This window comes from Cynocephalus volans, chromosome 9, assembly GCF_027409185.1.
Source record: "Cynocephalus volans isolate mCynVol1 chromosome 9, mCynVol1.pri, whole genome shotgun sequence".
NCBI lineage: Eukaryota > Metazoa > Chordata > Mammalia > Dermoptera > Cynocephalidae > Cynocephalus > Cynocephalus volans.
The window spans coordinates 60,418,302-60,438,699 of NC_084468.1; the positions used below are offsets into that span (position 1 = coordinate 60,418,302).

Consider the following 20,398-nt stretch of genomic DNA (forward strand, 5'->3'; position numbering starts at 1 on the left):
ACAGGTTGTGGCACCATACTAATGGAGTCCAGGGTATCAGGCATTTAATTCCCATAGGCCCTAGTTAATCCTTCTGTGGTCCATGCACCCCAGACCCCAACCAGATGTCTTGAACATTTCTGCTACTGATTACAAGAAGGAGATGGGATAATGTAGATGGTTTGGTATAAATCTATCAACATTTCTGGAAAAACATCTCAAAGCATTATGTTTTTTTACTTACTCCAAATCTAGTTCTCCCCATATGATTAGTACTCATTGGATTGGGATCGTGTTGTAAAATTTGACTAGCAGCATTGTTTAACTTTCTTCTTAGCTTCTAAATTAATGGTCTACAGGCTTGATGCAGAGCAAATGTTACCTTATAGGAAGGCAGTTATACACCTCCTGTCATCTTTTGAGAGGCATTAAGTGGGGAGTCCAGTAGCTCTCCACAAACATTCATACCTACACACACCTGCCCTATTTCTTTCAGTGATTATGGGAGGTCAGAAACACTGGACTGCATATAAATGCTGGTAATAATATTGAAAATTAATATCTGGTAAAGTTGTTCTTCATGGCTGTTTTTCAGGAGGTAGTCTTTTCACTATCCCCTTATGAGCTTATTCTATCCTTGACAAGTTGATCTACCGTGAACAAAAGGAGCCACATTTGAGACGTAACCCTAAAACATTTGTTGGTGTGCAAGAATTAATGGTAATATATGCCAATTCTGATTTTCATCTAAAGTATTTCTCTAAAAATACTACCTCAGAGAACACTACAATAAACCGTGATCTGTAGAGTTGAAACTATAAATATGTAAGTTCTTAACAGAGAAGAAAATTAAATTAGAATTGGCCATTTGCTTCTGCTCTAACTGTGAAAGCAGATACAAATAAAAACATTATGTGAAGAAAATTACTTGGGGCAGTTTGCATAAAATATCTGTTTTAAGTGGCTTATTTGTAATATGGAAGCATGGTTTTATTAGTACTTTTAGTCTTCCTAAGGAGGAGTAAAATATTTCATAGAGCTCTAGGTCTTTTTTAGTTTTTAATAGAAATTTGTTATATTTGATATTTGGGAAGACACAAGGCATAGTAGAAAGAGCCTTAGCTTTCATGGCAGATGTAGGTCCAAATTCTGCCACTTCTGAAATGTTTGACCTTGGACCACTTAACTGTTATGGACCTGCTTGAGCACCTTTTCAGGTTAGGGAAAAGAAGGGAGAATACTTAAATGATAATAATGAGAATTAAATAAGTTAATCGTATAAAAGAATGGTGAGGAGGAGGGAAGGATAAACATTACTTGGAGTCATAAATTCATTTGTAGGTGGATTACAATGGTCAAGAGTACAGAGTTTGGATCAGACAAATGGTCTGGATTCTGGCTCTATCACTAATCTGTGTCCGTGGGCTAGCTACATCTATCTGATAGACCTAGAATGGGACCTGACTTGTCCAAGGTCACACAATGACTTGGGTCAGAGCAGTTGAGACTTTACTTTTTGTCTCATTTTTCCTCCCTATAAAATCATTCTGTGGTAACTGTCTCACAGCATGAAGTAAGAAGCATGTGAGATCATAACTGCAAGAAGCAGTCCAATGTCTGGCTCAGGGTAAGCATCAAGACATGAAGGTAGTGAGTGTCTAGACTGTTCTGAGTTTTGTCACTTAGAACAGAATGTGGTGTTTAGTCCCTTTCCTCAAATAGCTTATCTGTCTGGCTGATGAGAGCCACGTACTCTATGCTAAGTCTTAAAAATTTGGGAGTTGTATAAGTTCCAGTATTGCCTTATACTAATAATACTAATGCTTAGATTAAATAATAATGTTAACTATTATAAATACTAATAATGCTAATAATATACTTGGAACAAAGATTGCTTAAGCATTTTATCCTTTTTGTCCACATTGGCTTTATTTTCAGATCACTTCACAAACTCTGTAAAGAATGGGGGTGGGGAGCTGGCCAGAGTGGAAGCAGAGAGACCAGTGTCAAGATTGTACAATAGTGAGTTATGCAGCCAGCCACCAAAAAGAAAAAGAAACAAAACAAAAAAATTAGTGAGCTATGATGGGCACCCAGGTTAAGATGGTGGCAGAGGTGGTGGTGAGAATATTAAAAAACTGTACTTAATTGGTACTACTATTGTGCCTATTTTGCCTATGAGAAAACAGAATTTAAGTAACTTACCTAAGGTCACACACCTCCTCAGGGGTGAAGCTGTAATTCAAATCCAAGCATTTTGGTTTCAGATTCTGGACTCTTAACCACAACACTGTCTTCTTTCATCAATAGTCTGTATTTCCTTCTGTATCAATTATCAGTTCATCTGTTTTAATCAATTATTGAGTAGTATATGAACATTTACCTTATATATTTATATGTTTTGATAGTTATCATCAATACTCACCTCATATATTTCTCTATTCTCTCACTTCATATTTCTATTAATTTATTAAAATCTTGGTTTAAAGAAAAAAATAAAAATAAAAAAATAAAAAATAAAAAATAAAAAAATAAAAAACTGTACTTAAGTCTTGAAATTTAGTAAGATAAATAATTTTTACTGCTTTATCAAGGATAGGATTTTTTTTTTTTTTTTTTTTTTGGTGTGTGCGTATGGCTGGCCGGTAAGGGGATCCGAACCCTTGACATTGGTGTTGCGTCAAGGATATTCTTAAGAGAAACTTGGATCTTTTTTTTTTCACAGCAAGTACATGGTGGAGAAGAATACAACTAATATAGTTTGGTGTGGTGCCACTTCCTTGCTTCTTAACAAGGCACCAACAATCTGACCCACTATTGCTTTTATATTATCAATGCAATTGTCAATAGTGAAATATACTGAATTTTAAAATGTGCTATTTCCAGTAACCAGGCTTCATCCTTTTCCCCTCTGGCTGCAGATCCTAATTATCTCATGGCTAATGAACGCATGAACCTGATGAATATGGCCAAGCTGAGTATCAAGGGGTTGATCGAATCAGCTCTGAACCTGGGGAGGACTCTAGACTCTGATTATGCACCTCTCCAGCAATTCTTCGTCGTGATGGAGCACTGTCTGAAACATGGCTTGAAAGGTAGGCCATGTCCTCAACATGCAAATGTGCACGGTAACAATACTTTTTCAAGAAGAAAGCATTCTTTGTGGAGTCTGTTAATTCATTGGAATGCAGCCTCAATGGGAGCAGCGTGATGGTTGACTTAAAGGACTTTTAGGGCTTAAAAAATACTGATTATTAAATGTTAGAGCTGAAACAGCCTTTATAACAATCGAGTCTAATATGGCAGTTCTGTGTGAAAGATGGAAGTAGGCCTGCCTACAGTGGGTCATGACTTGCCCCAGGTCACACAGTGAGCTGGGGCAGAGCAGGTGCTAGAACTCAGGTCTTCTGACTTGGCTTCAGTACTTTCCACTACAGTGTAAGCTTTTGAGGGCAGGACCTGGTCTTTTTCACCTTTGGTTCCTTTTTTCCTCCCTTCCCAATATTCCATAACCTGTTTCTGGATTACATATCCTTTTCCGTTAGACTGTTTTCTTCAACTAATACCACATAGTTTTAAGTACTATGTTGTTAAAATGTTTTATTATATTATAAGGCTAGGCCACAAATTCTTCCTGAAAGAGGAAGGACTGAGTCTTAGAAAGTGGAGAGTTTTTATTTTCATAAAATGTTATCTGTTCTGAAAGAACAAATAATTTTAAAACCGTCTAATAACCTAGGATTGGTCCCTGAAAGGGACATTGAGTAGATAGGACAGAAGTGTGTGTGTGTATGTGTGTGTGTATGTGCTGAGAATATTAAAATATTGCTTTGTTTTTGTTGTCTTAGCCAAGAAAACTTTTCTTGGACAAAATAAATCTTTCTGGGGGCCTCTAGAACTGGTAGAAAAGCTTGTTCCAGAAGCTGCAGAGATAACAGCAAGTGTTAAAGATCTTCCGGGACTTAAGTAAGTCTAAGGTTGAATTTTGTTTTTCAGGAACAATTTTCTTATTAATTTTCTCCTTAAAGAGTGAGACTAAAGATAATGATGTCCACAACAATTTATTTCATAACAATCCAAGTGTATAATGTCATTATGAATAAGGCACGTTTATGAGAGAACTGGTATGTGGAATATTAAGAAAAGTGTGCCATCTAAGAGAGCTTGTCTTATTATGAAATACCAATCATTTCCTTATTTTTTGAAGCACTTGGGAAAATCAGTTAATGAGACTCAAGAAATTCAGTCTAGGGAGGTGGCATGCCAGACTTGTCTTAGGAAAAAGAATGTGTTCAATAAGATTTGAGAGCCATGATTAAAACAGTTGTCAAGTGAACCTCAGGAACTGGCACCTACAGCCTGCCTCAGAACTTGAAAAAAAGTAGTGATCACCTTCTCAAATGAGATTGGTTTAATTTTAATCGGATAGAGGCCTAAATTGCCTACAACCACATTAGTGTTTGGGTACCTACATGATCCACACTAAGCTGAAGAGGATTTACCAATACTAATCTGATAGCATATTTTCAATTGGGCCGTCTATAGGTCTTTTATTCAGATTATAGTGACATTCAGTAATTAATTTCTTTGCAAGAGCACTTGTTCCAAACACACCCTGGGGTCCACTAGCCCATACAGAGCTCCTTACATAGTAATGTGATGAGAGAGGCCATGAAGAGCACTTCAGTGTGCTTATTACACCTGGAGACCATTAGGAAGAGTAAGTGAATCTGTTCGACTGTAGCCCCGCTCTATTAGTTATGTTTTTAGTTGTTTGGTTTCTGTGTTTTTGTAGGACACCCGTAGGCAGAGGAAGAGCCTGGCTTCGTTTGGCATTAATGCAAAAGAAACTTTCAGAATATATGAAAGCTTTGATCAATAAGAAGGAACTTCTCAGGTATGGACACCTTCTTCTTGAACTTTCTTCTTTACTTGATATGTTCTACATCATATAAAGTCAAATTTGCCATTTTTGTAGGTCAGAAACAGTTGACTCGTGACAATTTCACTCATACTTTCTCCCACACTTCACATACACATACTCCTGAATGGCTGTTTTATATAATATGTGTCCTGTCTGTCACCATGGCATGTATGTGGTCCCTTGCAGGGCAGGCCAAAACATAACTCCTCCAGAAAACAGGAGAGGCTTTGACACTTTAGCATGTGCCCCAGGCTCACAAGACATTGACATGTATTATTAAATTCAAATACAGCACAAAAACATTTTCAGATGTATCATAGATACAAGTGTGAAAGGCAAAATAATAAAACTTGTAGAAGAAAATATAAGGCAGGCAAAAATTTCTTAAAAGTACTAACTGTAAAGGAAAAAATGGATAAATTGGTCCACATTAGAATGAAGAACTTCTGTTCATCAAAAGATGCTCTTAAGATTAAGAGTGAAAGGAGATTTGTAATATGGAGTGAAAGGAGATTTGTAATATGTAATACATATATTCAACAAAGGATACATATTCAGGGCACATAAAGAACTCCTTCAATCCAGTAAAGAAAATGCAGATAAGCAAATTTAAAAACAAGTAAAAGTCTTGAACAAGTATTTCACAAAAGAGGAAATCAGAATATCCAGTAAACATATAAAAAGATACCCAGTTCCACTGGTCATCATGTAAATGCAAATCAAAACAATAATTTGAACCACTGTTCACTCACCAAAATGGCTAGAATCTAAAAGACATAATACCGAGTGTTGGTGAGGATATGAATGAAATAGGTTTAATGTTCTGCTGATGGGAGAGTCAATTGGTCCAGAAACTTAGGAAAACTGTTTGGAATTATCTATTAGAGCTGATCTTAAGCATACCTTATGACACAGTAATTCTAGTTATTATATCTAATAGAAATATATAGTAATGTCCAAATAAGACATGAACAAGAATGTTCATATCTATTACAATGATTGTAATAGCCCCAGATGTTTTGTAATGGACCCCGAAGCGTCTATTCTCTGTAGAGTGAAGAAGTAAATTGTAGTACATTCATAAAATGAAATACTGTATAGCAACTACACACAACAACATGGATTAATCTCAAACGTATAATGTTGGGCAAAATAAATAAGACACTGTATATATTGTGTATTGTTCCATTTATATAAAGATCAGAAACATACAAAACCAATATTTTATGATGATCAGGAAAGTAGCTACTGTTGGCCAGGCAGGGGGTAGGGTAGTAAGTAGGGAGCAAAAGAGGGCACAAGGTGGTTGCTGAGGTTCTGGTAACATACTACTTCTTAATCTGGGTGCTGGTTACACAAGTATGTTCTCCTTATGAAAATATATCTAGCTGTATCATATGATTTGTGTACTTTTGTATATATACTTTATAGGTCATTAAAATTTACCAAAAGAAATTCAAATATATCAGATTGCCTCTGAGAAATAATATAAGAGGAAGAACAAGTAACAAAAATTTTAAAGAAATGGCTGTGTTTTCCAGGAACCTAGTTTTTACAAGGAATTGCACTGCAGATCCTAATGGGCCATTGTTTTGATATTATTGCAGCTACATATGCTATTTATTGCAACTTTTTTGCCTAAGAAAATTGAACAAATTATGAAAAAGAGAAATAGGAACCATTCAGGGAAGCTTATATATTTCCACAAAGGGAGGGCTCAGCCTTTCAGGGGTCAAGCCTTGAAGTGGTGTAGAGTCTAATGTTCAAGCTACAGGTACCTATAGGGGAGTGCCTTTGATCAAAATTACGTAGTTGTAAGTGAGGTCTGAAGAATTAGCTCATTGCCCAGCAGAGCACCAGAGTAAAAAGATTCAGTCTTGTGAACCAGGCAGAATAGTTCTTTACACATAGCTTCACTTACTTTGACCCAGCAATTTCCCTCCTAGGTATATCTAACAGAAATGCATGGGTATATGTACCAAAAAACATGGGCAGTAGTGTTTAGAAAAGCACCATAGCCTGCCTACACAGGAAACAACCCAAATGTCTATGAACAATAAATGGAATGGATACGTTGTGGTATATTCCTACCATGGAATACTATCCAGCAGTGAAAACACACAAACTACAACTATGTGCAACAATATGTATGAATTTCACAAATAAAGTATTGCATAAAGGAAGCCAGACACAAAAGAGTATTACTACTATCTGATTCCATTTATATAAAGCTCTAATATAGGTAAAATCAATCTATAGTATACTTAGAGTATGTATATTTTTCTATATATATATAAAACATCGAGTTAAAAAAATTAAGGTGTCATCTGGTACCATCAAGGAGCTCATAGTCTGATATTTTGTGAACTGAATGCTTGAAATGTGTAATGTTGGAATACAGCCTTGCTCACCTTCTCAGCAGGTATCTAAACAATTTTCAAGGTCAGACTTTGGGGCGAATAAAATGTTAAAGAACTTTGTTCATTCCAGTTCTACTCAGTTTCCTTCAGAAGCTGTCAAAGAACAAAAATAGCATGTGATCATTTATTGAGAGATATGATAAATTTGCAGATTATTCATGTGCTATTTTTCAATTATTTTACCATTTGCTAATATTTATAGAGAATCAGAAAAGAAACAAGAAACTAAGATCAGTGAATTGTTTTGGTTGTTACTAGTGATTTAAATTGACCTTGAATAGTGCCAGGTGACTTCGCGTTGAAAGCAAATAGATTGCAGTGATGTGTCCATCATGATGTCAATACTTGAAAATGAATATTTCAAGTTATGGAGGGATGGCTGTTATTTTGGTTTAAAAAAATTTTTAACAGACTATTTTTCAGAGCAGTTTTAGGCTCATAGTAATATTGAGCAGAAGGTACAGAGATTTCCCATATACCCCTGCCCCTCCACATACACAGCCTTTCCCATTATCAACATCTCACACCAAAATGGTATAGTTGTTACAACAGATGAACCTGTATTGACACATCATTATCTCCATAGTTTACGTTTGGGTTCATTCTTGGTGGTGTACATTCTATGGATTTTGACAAATGTATAATGGCATGTATCCATATGTCATTGTAGTATCATACAGAATAGTCTCGCTGCCCTAAAAATCCTCGGTGCTCTGCCTGTTCAACCCTTCCTCCTCCAACCCTTGGCAACCACTGATCCTTATACAGTCTCCATGGTTTTTGCCAGATTGTCATACAGGATGTAGCCTTTTCAGACTTTCTCTTTTCACTCAATAATAAGTATTTAAGTTTTCTCCATGTGTTTTTGTTGCTGATGGCTCATTTCTTTTTAGTGCTGAATAATATCCCATTTTCTGGATGTACCACAGTCTATTTATCCATTCACCTACTGAAGGACATGTTGGTTGCTTCAAGTTTTGGCAATTGTGAATAAATCAGCTATAAATACCCATGTGCAGGTTTTTGTGTGGATATAAGTTTTCAGCTCCTTCGGGTAAATACCAAGGAGCGTGATTGTTGGATTGTATTGTAAAAGTACATCACTGGGTTTTTTGTGTATGAGTAATTTGGATGCATCATGAAGCAGTATTCAGTCATCTATGGGTCTTCAAGAGTCTTTATCCATTCAGAATTTTTGAGGTACATTGTTTCTTTTTTGTTTTTTCTTCCTAAGTCATTTTCCACCTGTTATACATGCCCATAAGGTTTGTAGTGGTAAAAAGCCAAAAACAGCCTAACTGTTCCTCGGGGAGTGATTGGGTAAGAAAAAGGAAGTTTTGGGTAAATAATGCCTAATACATCCATACAGTGGTATGTTATAAAACCAGTATGAATGAAATTCTAAAGAATTATCTATTGAAATAGTATTGTTAAGCCAAAAAAATTCAAGTTAATGGTATAATCCCTTTTTAGTATCTCTCAAAAATATGTATATGTCTCCATAAATGATCTGAAAGGTTATATATCAAGGTCTTAACAGGTCATTAGTGAGTAGAATTGTAAGTTTTCTGTGTGTGTCTTTTTGCTTGCTTTTTTTTTTTTTCTGTAATGAAAACAGATTTTATTAAACAATAAAAGAAAATGATGCCTTAAAATTTTTAAGTCATCTTCATCCTATTATGCACGTTGCTTATTAGGCAAATTTTGCTAATTAGTCAAAAATGAATATATGTGATTCAACAGTTCACATTTTTTAAATGTTTATTCACTACATTTAAGGAATGTTGTGCTTAAATAGTGTTAAAAATAATGTAAATCAGAAAAAAGAGAAACTTTTAAAAAAACAAACCAAATATTTTAAGGTGCATAAAAGATTGCAAAATTATCCCATGGTGTGTCACAAATACAAATATGCATAAAAGTCTGAATACTCACTTCAACCACAGTATTTGATCATATTTCTTTCAGACAAAGCATCTATTATCTAAAGACTCTATTCATGCACCTATTATCTAAAATAATTTATTTTAGCCTTTCTTTGTTTTACCTTTTCACCATTATTGTAGATGACCATATTCAACTGTGGGGCAAACATTTTTCTTTTCCTCTCATGATTATTTCATTGGATTTTTCAAGTTTTAACAGTACAGAATTCTGTGGATTTCTCTTACAGTGAATTCTATGAACCCAATGCCCTCATGATGGAAGAAGAAGGAGCCATAATTGCTGGTCTGTTGGTGGGTCTGAATGTCATTGATGCCAATTTCTGTATGAAAGGAGAAGATTTGGACTCTCAGGTATGGAAAAGATACTCAGTTACCAATGGTGTCACTCTGAATTCTGTTATCTAAGAATTTGTATTGATTAGATTATATCAACCAAATTAGAGGAAATTCTGTGAGTCATAAATACAAGGGGTCTTCAAAGAGTTCATGGAAAGATGTGTATTATCTTTTAATTCTACTTTTCCACACACTTTCTGAAGTACCCTCTAGGATTTCCTTTCATTTCAATGAGAATATAAAATATTTGTTTTTTTCTTCCAACTTGGCTCATTTATGCATTATAAATGTTTTCCAAATTCTTGGCTGTGATCCCTGTTAAATATGTATATGCAGTGTGTGTGTGTGAATGAGAGTATAAATACACATATACACTAAAACATATACTAAAAGCCAGTATAGCGTAAGAGTTAAGAGCAAAATTTCTGAGGCCAAACCGCTTAGGTTCAAATTCTGACTTCCTCATTTTCTGCCTGAATATATTTTAGAGCTACTTAGTTCTTGGTGCTTCAGATTCCTTGATGTAATATAGGGATAAAAACGAATATCTGTTTAACAGGGTTATTGTGAAGAATAAAGGTGTTAGTAAATGTAATACACTTAGAACAGGGCCTAGCACATGTTAATTGCCCAATAAATAAAGCCGCTGCTTTAGCTATGACATTTTCTCACCCCTTCTGTGTGAAATGCTTTGATGAATTTCTGTTAAATTTCATTCTGGGAAAATGAAAAAGGAAGTATATTTTGATCTGGATTTTAAAACAGAAATAAGCTGAATAATAAAATGGCAATCTTGAAAAATTAAGACATGCATTAGTGAAAAGTTTGGAAGAACAGGTATGAGAATGTTAGCGGTGGTCATCTTGGGGTGGTTGAGATTTGGGGTATTTTATATTACTTCTTTTTGTTTATCTGTATTTTCTGAAATTTCTACAGGGAATGTGCATTATTTTCATAATTATAATTTTGTGTGTGTGTGTGTGTGGCTGGCTGGTATGGAGATCCAAACCCTTGACTTTGGTGCTTGGTGTTGTTAACACCTCACTCTGTAATTATAATTTTTAAAAAGTTATTCCAAAAAGTGAATAGGGATTCAGTAGCAGATTACCTGAAAAAAGCAAAAGAGAAAAAAACTTTAAACCTTATTTATACAGGTTTTGTATTCCTTATCTGATATTGTGTTATGCTTTGGAAAACTATCTCATTTTATATTAAATTTTAAAAATTCTCTCTGTAGGTTGGAGTTATAGATTTTTCAATGTATCTGAAGGATGGGAACAGCAGTAAAGGTAGTGAAGGGTATGTACAAAGAAAATTAGATTTCTTTTTTTCTCTTATGTAATATATTTTTTCCTTTGGTAGTATTTAAGGGATACAGCACTACTGCTTTAACAGACTCAACAAAAGAATTTCTGATGATACTGCTTTAATAAAGTCTTTCCAAAAATGTCTCACTATTGTGCCTACTGCTAAACCATGAAAAGGTTTTTAGTTGAGTGATTTTCCTGCTATGTGGTTTAGGTGCAAACAAAACAAAAATTTATAAAAATAATTCAATTCTTCATCTCTTAAAGTAGTGTTTGAAAACATGATCTTCTTGACCAGAGGGATTACATTGTCAATTTGCTTAAGTTTAAAAAGTATTCATTATGGTACTTAATAATTAGAGATCAGAAGTGCACCTTGTACCCTTTATAAACTTAGCAGTTGAATGCATAATTGGTCTGATGTTTTTAACCTTGGACATGAGCTAAGATTATATCACTTGTTCTTTTGGTAGTTGTACAAGTTCATTGCCTTGATTTTGTCTTTCTGCTGAAAAGTCTGGCTGTTTAAGTTTTGCCTATTATAGGTTAGCTGGTTCTAGAAGCAAACCTCCTTTTTCCACACTTTATTTTCTTATGTAAGAATAAACACTTAATCTTTACAAAAGTCTTTTATACCATTCACTTTGAATATATCTCACTTAAAGGCAAATATACAGCCTTTGAGAACAACTATTGAACCAGAGTAAGCTTAATTCAATTCCTATGACAAATTGAAAATTATTACTGTAAATAATACTAGTGGCTGAAAAACCTCTTAACTTGCAAGAAGAAAATTTTTGTCCTTTAAATGCCTCTGATAGATTGTAACATCATACCTATAATATAAGTCATTATGGTTTATAAGTTATAACAAGGCCTTTATTAATGTGGGTTTTTTGTTTTGTTTTTCATTTTAAACTTCAAGTCTTTCTTATTGATATGTTTAGGGGTTATACATCAGGTCTGTCTTCTGGTTGAGTTTATCTGTGCCACAATTTTCTTCCCATGTTTTATGAAAATGCGGGGGTGGAGGGGAGGAGAGGATCTTGGTATTTCTAATGTTATTTATTTTATTTCTATTTCCTCTCTTTTTTCTCCCCAGAGATGGCCAGATTACTGCAATTCTGGACCAGAAGAACTATGTAGAAGAACTCAACAGACATCTGAAGTAAAGAATGAATAAATAATATTACTTAACTGGGGATTTTTGAAGGGAAAGATAAAACAATGGGCAAAGAGGATAAATTCAGACAATACTCAACAAATATATATAGAATTTCTGCTTGTCAGGCACTGAGTTAGGCACTGGATCGATGGCATTTAACTGTTTTGGTGACCTTTAGTGAAAGGTAATATAAGATTAGTATGTAATTATAACTCTAGTGATTAACTAAACACATTCAGTTAAGAATTTTAAAGTATGTGACATATACACTTGTAATTGGTGGCCTTCTTGGCTCAGTAGATAGATGCATATTTCAGGACTGACCTTGGGTAAACCACTCATTACTTTAGTATCTTTAGAGTAATCATATCTCCTTACTTCCTTGCATTTCTCATTTATACACTGAATTGATAATTTTAAATTACCCTCTCTTCACCATCACTACTATTAATTTACCAAATACTCACCCACTATTTTCAGAACTGTCCAGAACATGAAACAGTTCCTTGTCTCCTGAAGAGAGCTATTCAGAAGCTGTGGTATTCTCAAGTACTTTGAGGTTCTTGTTATCCTAAGACTGCTGAGTAATTCAGAAGAATAATTGATAAATCTGTTAATATCTTAATTGTGGTTCTCTTATATATGAAAGCCATTTTTAATTTAAGTAACACCTGTAATATGATTATATTAGTATTAATTGAGTAGTCTTGGTTGCTGGCAAATTCAAGAACAATTTAAGTATATTTTCTCTGGGGACCAAGAACCAATAATGACAGTAATGAACTATGGAGATATTAGCCAAGCAAAGTCATGGTTACAATTGACAATGGAATACGTATAAACATGACACTATTATTTACTCTTTCCGTGCCTTAGTTTCTTTATCTGTAATTGGTTGATAACTAGCCCATAGGGTTGTTAAAAGGAATAAGTGAAATAATACAAGTAAAACAATTTTTTTTTACTTTCTTTTTTGCAATTAAAACAATTTTTTTTTTACTTTCTTTTTTTGCAAGTAAAATAATTTAGAAGAGAGCTTGATGCATTTAAGCACCTAATTTATGTAACTTATTATTATCATATATAGGTAAGTCTTAAAATTTATTGTGTAGTAATTAGCTCTCTTGTTTCACTGAACAAATACTTTCTCAATACAAACTCCAGTGCCAAAGATATAGCAGTTAAGGCAGACACCGCCCTTTGTAAGCTGTCTTAGAGCCTACAAGTCTATCAAGAATTGTGGACATTAGACAATGAATTATAAGTGTGATGGGTGTTTAAAAAGGAATTATAGGGTACTGTTCTGTTTTTCAAAAGAGACTATTATGGTTTTTTGGGTTTTTTTTCTCTTGATAGTGCTACTGTAAACAATCTTCAGGCAAAAGTAGATGCATTAGAAAAATCCAACACTAAACTGACAGAGGAGGTAAGTGTTTTAGAAATTCTTTGATTGACTAGTAGAATTTAATTATGTGCATTAGTGGAACCAATAATTTCTATGTAACCTTGGAAATGAAGGACTTGATTTTTCAGATAATATTTTCTGTAGCACATAACTCCTTGTTCTGACTAGAATCGCCAGTGGGCTTCTCACAGGGGTCTCATTTACCCAGTTGGACTATGTAGGCATCAGACCACTGGCTCAGTAGACTGGCTCATTAAGTATACTGGTTTCTTTTGTGGGAATGTTTTGTTTGGGCTAGCCTAGAGTAAATGTTTAGCATATTGCATGATATTCATCGTTTATTCATTCAGTAAACGTTTTGGGCACTATTTATGTGCTCGAACTAGACAAAGATTTATATGTGCCAGGCATTTATTTATGTGTTCCAGATTGGCCAGCTCCCCACCCCGCCACATCCTTATTTTCTCCTTGGGACAGTGAGATTGATAAAATAAAGAGCACTGGTCAGAAGACCAGTAATCCCTGCTCGTATGTCATGTGCTCCTGAGTAAGTCAGTCACTTGACCTCTAAGAGGCTCTGTTCCCTAGCAAATGAGGGTATTTATACTTCCCCTTTCAAACTCACAGTTTCTCTGAAGATCAGATAAGAATATATATGTGAACTCTTAGAAAAGTCCATAAAATGAGAACAGAAAAATAACCTCATGTTTTACTTCTGATTAATAAAGACATTTTTTTCCTAACTTACCAAAGACTTAAGCTACAGAATTTTTCTTTAATAGCATTAGATGTTTCTGTGAAAAATCTTAAATAAAATTATCCAGGTGGAAAAGAGTTTATCATCTCTATTTCTAATTATAATGATCCTGTTACATACAGTGGGATAAATTTGTTTAAAAAAAAAAATCAAACTAAAGCACTAGTCAGGAAGATGCTGTTTAATTGGGTTGTTTTTTTTTTTCAGAATGAACATTTTTATTGTCATAATTTTAAAATGCCTTCTATATTTCTCAGCTCTATGGGCTTCATTTTTGGTTGAAGATTCTTAATTATATGTTATTAAAACTTTAATTTATGGATATGACCCTTAGAATCTTTTTTTTTTTTTTTCTTTGAAAAGATCACTGGTAAGGGGATCTTAACCCTTGACTTGATGTTGTCAGCACCACGCTCTCCCAAGTGAGCCACAGGCCGGCCCTGACCCTTAGTATCTTATCCCACAAATCTGTTGGAATATTCAGCACAAATTTTCTACTCTGGTTCTGCTGCTACTATACTCAGGCAGTCTGGCATAGCAATTAAGCAAGGTCTCTAAAGCTAGACTACTTTGGTTCATGTCCTGGCTCTGGTACTTGCTAGCTTTCTAATCCGGGGCCAGTTACTTAAGTCTCTATTCCTTGGTTTACTTCATTTAAAATGGGAATAATAGTAATAATATTTTTTAAAATGTTGTGTAAATTAAATAATTTAATACATGCTAAGGGCCTAGAACAGTGCCTGACATATCATAAGCACTCAATAAATGTAGTTGTTAATTTTTTTTAGTCACAAGACTTGTCTTCCTGAGTTAGATTTATTATACTAACAAAATTCGTTTATTCATTTAAGCTTTGAACTTTTAGAGATAGGCAAGCACTGTGTGTACTTTTTAGAGAGCAGATAAGGCTAATCAGTTCTGTTTCTTCTCATTTCTACTTTTGGATTTAAGATATCCAGTAAAAATAATAATAATAATAACAGACCTCTTTACCCCTCCTAAGTTCTGAACCAGTATGAAAAAATGAGAAAAATTAAGCAGATAAAGATATAAATATCCATTTTATTATTGGTAAAGCTGAATTAGAAAGCCCACTTAGCTCTGCAGCCATAATCAGTTTTCCTGAGTTTCTCTTAAATCGAGATCTTGGAACTAAATATCTGTCTGATGGCAAACTTGGATCTAATGAACCCAAGAATTGGCCCTACTTGCCCAGAATTGCTTCTTTACATATTATGAGGCCTGAGGAGCAGAGAAAGAAATGGGCTTCCCAGCCTGCCTCCAGAAAGCATGCCTGAGCTCTAGCTGCTCTGTACTTACCATGTTAGAACAGGAACCAAGCAGAACCTGCATCTGCTGCTAGTGAGGAGACAATAAAAAGGGACCGACTAGCCTGGCTAGTTCCTCCTCCCAGCCTCATTCATGCACCTTCATATTCTCTGGGGGTAATTGAGTTTAGTAGGTGCAGAGAAGGAAAAAGTGTTTTCACCTTAATTTTCCTTCCTATGGAATGGGGATATAAATGTTTTCCCATAGCAATATACTGCTAATAACATTACCTTATTTTTTAGGTGCTGAAATGAAAAATCTCTTCAATGCTTAATAGCATCTTTTAAAGTCAGAACTTTGGAATTATTTCTTTTATTTTTATTTAACCTACTTTCAAAATATTTCTCCTAAGTTCCCTATAAGACATTTTTATTGGATTATAGCTTGCTTGCTTTTGAAGAATATCCAAGCCTGAAAATTATGTCCTAGCAGATCATGAATTATCTTATACCATGTTAATAAAAGAAAAATAAAAGATGATTTTAAAAATTTTATCAACAGCTCGCAGTTGCAAACAACAGGATTATTACCTTGCAAGAAGAAATGGAACGAGTTAAAGAGGAAAGTTCCTACATATTGGAATCCAATCGGAAGGTTAATCTTACTAGATTTATAAAATATTCATAGAGAGCATGTCAGTGTGTTAGTGGTAGGGGGGAGTCTCTAGAGTACTGTTGAAAGCAGCAAGCATTTGCATGTATCAAGCACACTGTTTTCACTTAGACTCCATAATTGAATGGGTTATGCCACTTCTCCTACAAGATGCTTCTTGGCTTCACAGCCACCTATATCTGTTTAGAGACTTCAAGAAACAGTCTATTCCAGTTTCTTGTTTTTATGTGCTAATGATTTGTACTGCATTTGACTGTTATATTTGTTACATTAAATATACCATTATTTTTACACCATATTATTGTTTTATAAGAAGTGATACCTCATTTATCTGGTATCACTGAGTTACCATATAAATGATTTTCTAGATAACTTAATCCCTTAAAGCACCAAACTTTTTATACATGTCTAATCAAATTTTTATAAACCTTCTGTGTATTGCATTATTCCAAGCTTTCTTAATTAGAGGACTAATTTAACACATTTAGCCCTTTATGGTGACTGAGGGTTATAATTATTAACATTGGCAATTCTGTACTAAATTGTAACAGTGCTAATTTAGGGGGCTGTTGAAATTAATAGAGCTTCTAGTACCTACACGTAAATATTCAGGTTGCTGTGGGTGTTTTTTTTCCTGCCTTTTATGATTTCACTAGCAATCTCTTACTTCTTACTGCTGCTAGTGTTGCTATCTCTAGAAAGGTCTCTCCACTTTTATGTTCTTGTTTCTAATCTTCTGTGACCTAGGAATCCAAATATGCACAGTTACTAAAATTGTCCCTAAAAAGTAGCTCTGAGTGGGGACTGAAGCAGTTTTCTATGAGTAAAGTGCCTGACTTTAATGCATGGACTTCATGAAAACAAATGTGACTGCCCAGAATTTTTTGATGACCTACTTATTTTTAACTGTGATCTCTCTGGATGGTTGACGACACCAGATGTGACATCTTTGGAGAATGAATGTATAATCATTTTTAAACCTTTGTCCCATCTCATATTTTGCAGTGAAAATTAGTTATTTTTAGAGGCTGAATTTTAAAACTTCCACCACCTGTTTTGGTAACCTACCTTAGGATTTTAAATAAAGTGGCAGAAAACCTCCACTTTAGCTCAGCCTTTTAAATTTCACTAGACTTCTTCAACTTCTTTAGTGTCTTCGTTTATTGTTATGCCTGCTTAGATATGATCATTTTTCCTTACTAAATAGCAGTTCTAGTATCTGCTAATTCTGTATAGATTATTTAAATCCTTGAATATGCTCTATTTTATTTATCTTTTAAGGGTCCTAAGCAAGACAGAACTTCAGAAGGACAAGCACTAAGTGAAGCAAGAAAGCATTTAAAGGAGGAGACTCAATTGCGATTGGTAAACTTTGCTTAAGTTCAAAAAGGAAGTCATTAAAAGATAACAGCCTACTTAGATTGGGGGGGTTTTTTTTGGCGGCTGGCCAGTACAGGGATCCGAACCCTTGACCTTGGTATTATAAGACTGTGCTCTAACCAGCTGAGCTTACCAGTCAGCCCCCTACATAGAGTTTTTATCTTACAGACCAAGATCAGGAATGTCAGTAGTACTCTAAAAAATTTTTATGGATCCCATAAAACTGTTACTCAGTCTTTTTAACCCACCTTCCCTGTATTGCTTTCACAGTCCCTTTTCTGAGTATTCTCAACAGCAATAAGATTTTGCCAATCTTTTTGTTTGTTTGTTTGATTTTATAGTTTGTATTACAAGAACATTAGGTACGTAGAACCTACTTTTTTAAACTATACAATCCCCACACCTACGTTAGTCCTCACCCTTGCAATGATACTGATGTGTTTTCTTGGAGGAGGCAGCTCTTCTTCTTGTTACTAAATATATATCATTAATATAGAATTATACTCTTTTATTTTTAGCTGTCATTTCTAAATTTATTCTTGTTCTTAGATATAAATAGAAAAATATATCAAAGAATTTATGAAAAGGAACACTATTCTTGAAATATATTTTCTTTCAGTTATTAGTGTTAATATATGAATAATCCCTGATATTAGTACATTAACTCTTCCTGAATTTCAGATAGCATGACAAACAAAAGGACCCCTCATAGTGTCTGTAAGAACAGGAAAAAGTCTGAAAATAAGTAGTGATTACTTGTACTAAAAAGTTATTACAAATTAACAATGTATAATAGAATGTCAGGTTTTCTGAAAACACAGCAATGTTATTCTAACAATCTCAAAATAATAAGCAGTTGTCTTCTGCATGATCTCAAAATACTTTCTATAAGGAGGGTCCTAGAAATAGTATATGTCAACATTTTAAGAAGTGGTATGATTCATTTTCTATCATGCCAATCATGTAAACACAGGAGTCTCAGTTAAGTGGCACATGATAAAAATCTTAAAATTTTTCGTATCCTTTTACCACAATAAGATTGCCCTGGGCACAATGTAGAAGCAGACGAACCTCAGGTATTTGTATCTTTGATCATCCAAATAATGTTGCAGCAATAATGGTTGAAACAAAAGCGTTTCATGTCAAGTGAATTAAGTCAGCTAAAATTCAGTAAAAATTCAGTCAGCTATATTGACCATTCCTAGTAATGGAGATGTTACTCTGGGGACCCAGAGTATCTTCTGGATTCCTTGGGATCTTGAATATATCAACAACATTTAAATTTAAGAGAATAGCAACTGCTTTATTTTGTGCTGACTACTGTAACACTTTATATAAATTTCTGTAATGGGATATGACATCAGTTGTCTCGGTGTCTAATGAAGTACCTCAAGTATGTGCATGTTTTAGACATATTTAAATAGCACCATCTTTGGCCTAGCAAGTTTTTCAGATTTGTACATTATTGAGCAAATGTTATTGATATTATTCTTTTTGTTAAATCTCTGAAAATGAATGATAGCTTATAGCTATTTTGCCAGAATATTCAGACCTGAGAGTTTTTGTTTACCTTTTCCTGTGAAATTTATGGTTTATACTTAGTTGAGGAAAGAAAGTATAAGCAATTTATTCACCTTTGGGGGCAGGATGTTGAAAAAGAACTGGAGATCCAGATCAGCATGAGACAGGAGATGGAGTTGGCTATGAAGATGCTGGAGAAGGATGTCTGTGAGAAGCAGGATGCTCTGGTGTCTCTGCGACAGCAGCTAGATGACCTCAGGGCTCTCAAGCATGAACTTGCCTTTAAGCTACAGGTAGGGGAAATGTGAGGAATAGACTCACTCGTTCTCTAAAATCCTGGGGCTTCCTTCCACTCCTCTTGTTCTCTAGAATCACACTTTAAATACAAGAGGGAATAGTCACATCTCATTTTGAGGCTAGCTGCCAGTAAACCACTTTAAGAATCAGACAATCATAGGATCTTGTATTGCTGTTCTGAAAAACCATGGCTACTTTTCACATTGTAAAGGGGAATGGGGGTCTTTTTTAATCCTATGAGATAGTTTCTACTTTTCAGCCTAACATGACAACTGACAAACTGATGAATCTAATGATATTGCAGTAAGGCTGCATATAACAATACTAATTTTAAACAAATTGCTTTTTGGCTTTTTTTCCATTTGGGAATTAACTGATATAGGAGGATACTTCAAAAAATTTGTGGTAAAATGCAACTAAAGGATAATACACATCTTTCCATGAATTTTTTTGAAGACCCCTCATACAACTATATGAGCATTTCTTTTTCTCTATTTTTCACTTACCATAAGGTTCAAAAAGCATGTGTGATAATATTTCAGGCTTTTATGTCATATAGGTCATTTATAATTCTTTTTCATAACAGAGTTCAGACTTAGGAGTAAAACAGAAAAGTGAACTAAACAGTCGTTTGGAAGAGAAGACTAATCAGATGGCTGCTACCATTAAACAACTTGAACAAAGGTAAAAGTGCTGTTTTTTTAATGAAACACATCACGCTATCAGTGCTGGGAGTAAAGAGAATGTGCTATGCATTTGGCAAATGCAAAGTATATGAATTCTTCCAGCTTAACATCAGATATGCTGGTAGAAAGAAAGCCAATTAAATTTTATCTCTTCTCTAAAATGTCACTGAAAACACTAAGAAATTTCAGCCTTTCTTGACTGTTTTGAACATTGAACTTTTAATTAACCATTTCAGTGTCATGTGCTAAAGGAAGGATACTTACAAGGATGAAAGGATTTTTAAATACACATTTGTAATTCTGTGATTTTGTTGTTCATCACCAAAATCTTTAA

The 20,398-nt window shown here is 34.4% G+C and overlaps 1 protein-coding gene across 12 annotated transcripts in view; it reads left to right on the forward strand.

The window, feature by feature from the left end:
* The window catches only part of RUFY3 (RUN and FYVE domain containing 3), an 84,226-nt gene that overhangs the window by 49,176 nt on the left and 14,652 nt on the right, over positions 1-20,398 (forward strand). For all 12 annotated transcript variants that reach the window (XR_010024416.1, XR_010024417.1, XM_063107325.1 and 9 more), the window contains 11 exons: positions 2,901-3,074; positions 3,828-3,945; positions 4,775-4,876; positions 9,497-9,620; positions 10,843-10,904; positions 12,015-12,080; positions 13,434-13,503; positions 16,070-16,162; positions 17,462-17,545; positions 19,207-19,374; positions 19,965-20,062. Coding sequence is in view for 10 of the 12 variants with exons in the window: in XM_063107325.1 (XP_062963395.1) it covers positions 2,901-3,074; positions 3,828-3,945; positions 4,775-4,876; positions 9,497-9,620; positions 10,843-10,904; positions 12,015-12,080; positions 13,434-13,503; positions 16,070-16,162; positions 17,462-17,545; positions 19,207-19,374; positions 19,965-20,062 (1,159 nt within the window). In the remaining 2 variants the exon portion in view is untranslated. The remainder of the gene's footprint in view (positions 1-2,900; positions 3,075-3,827; positions 3,946-4,774; positions 4,877-9,496; positions 9,621-10,842; positions 10,905-12,014; positions 12,081-13,433; positions 13,504-16,069; positions 16,163-17,461; positions 17,546-19,206; positions 19,375-19,964; positions 20,063-20,398) is intronic.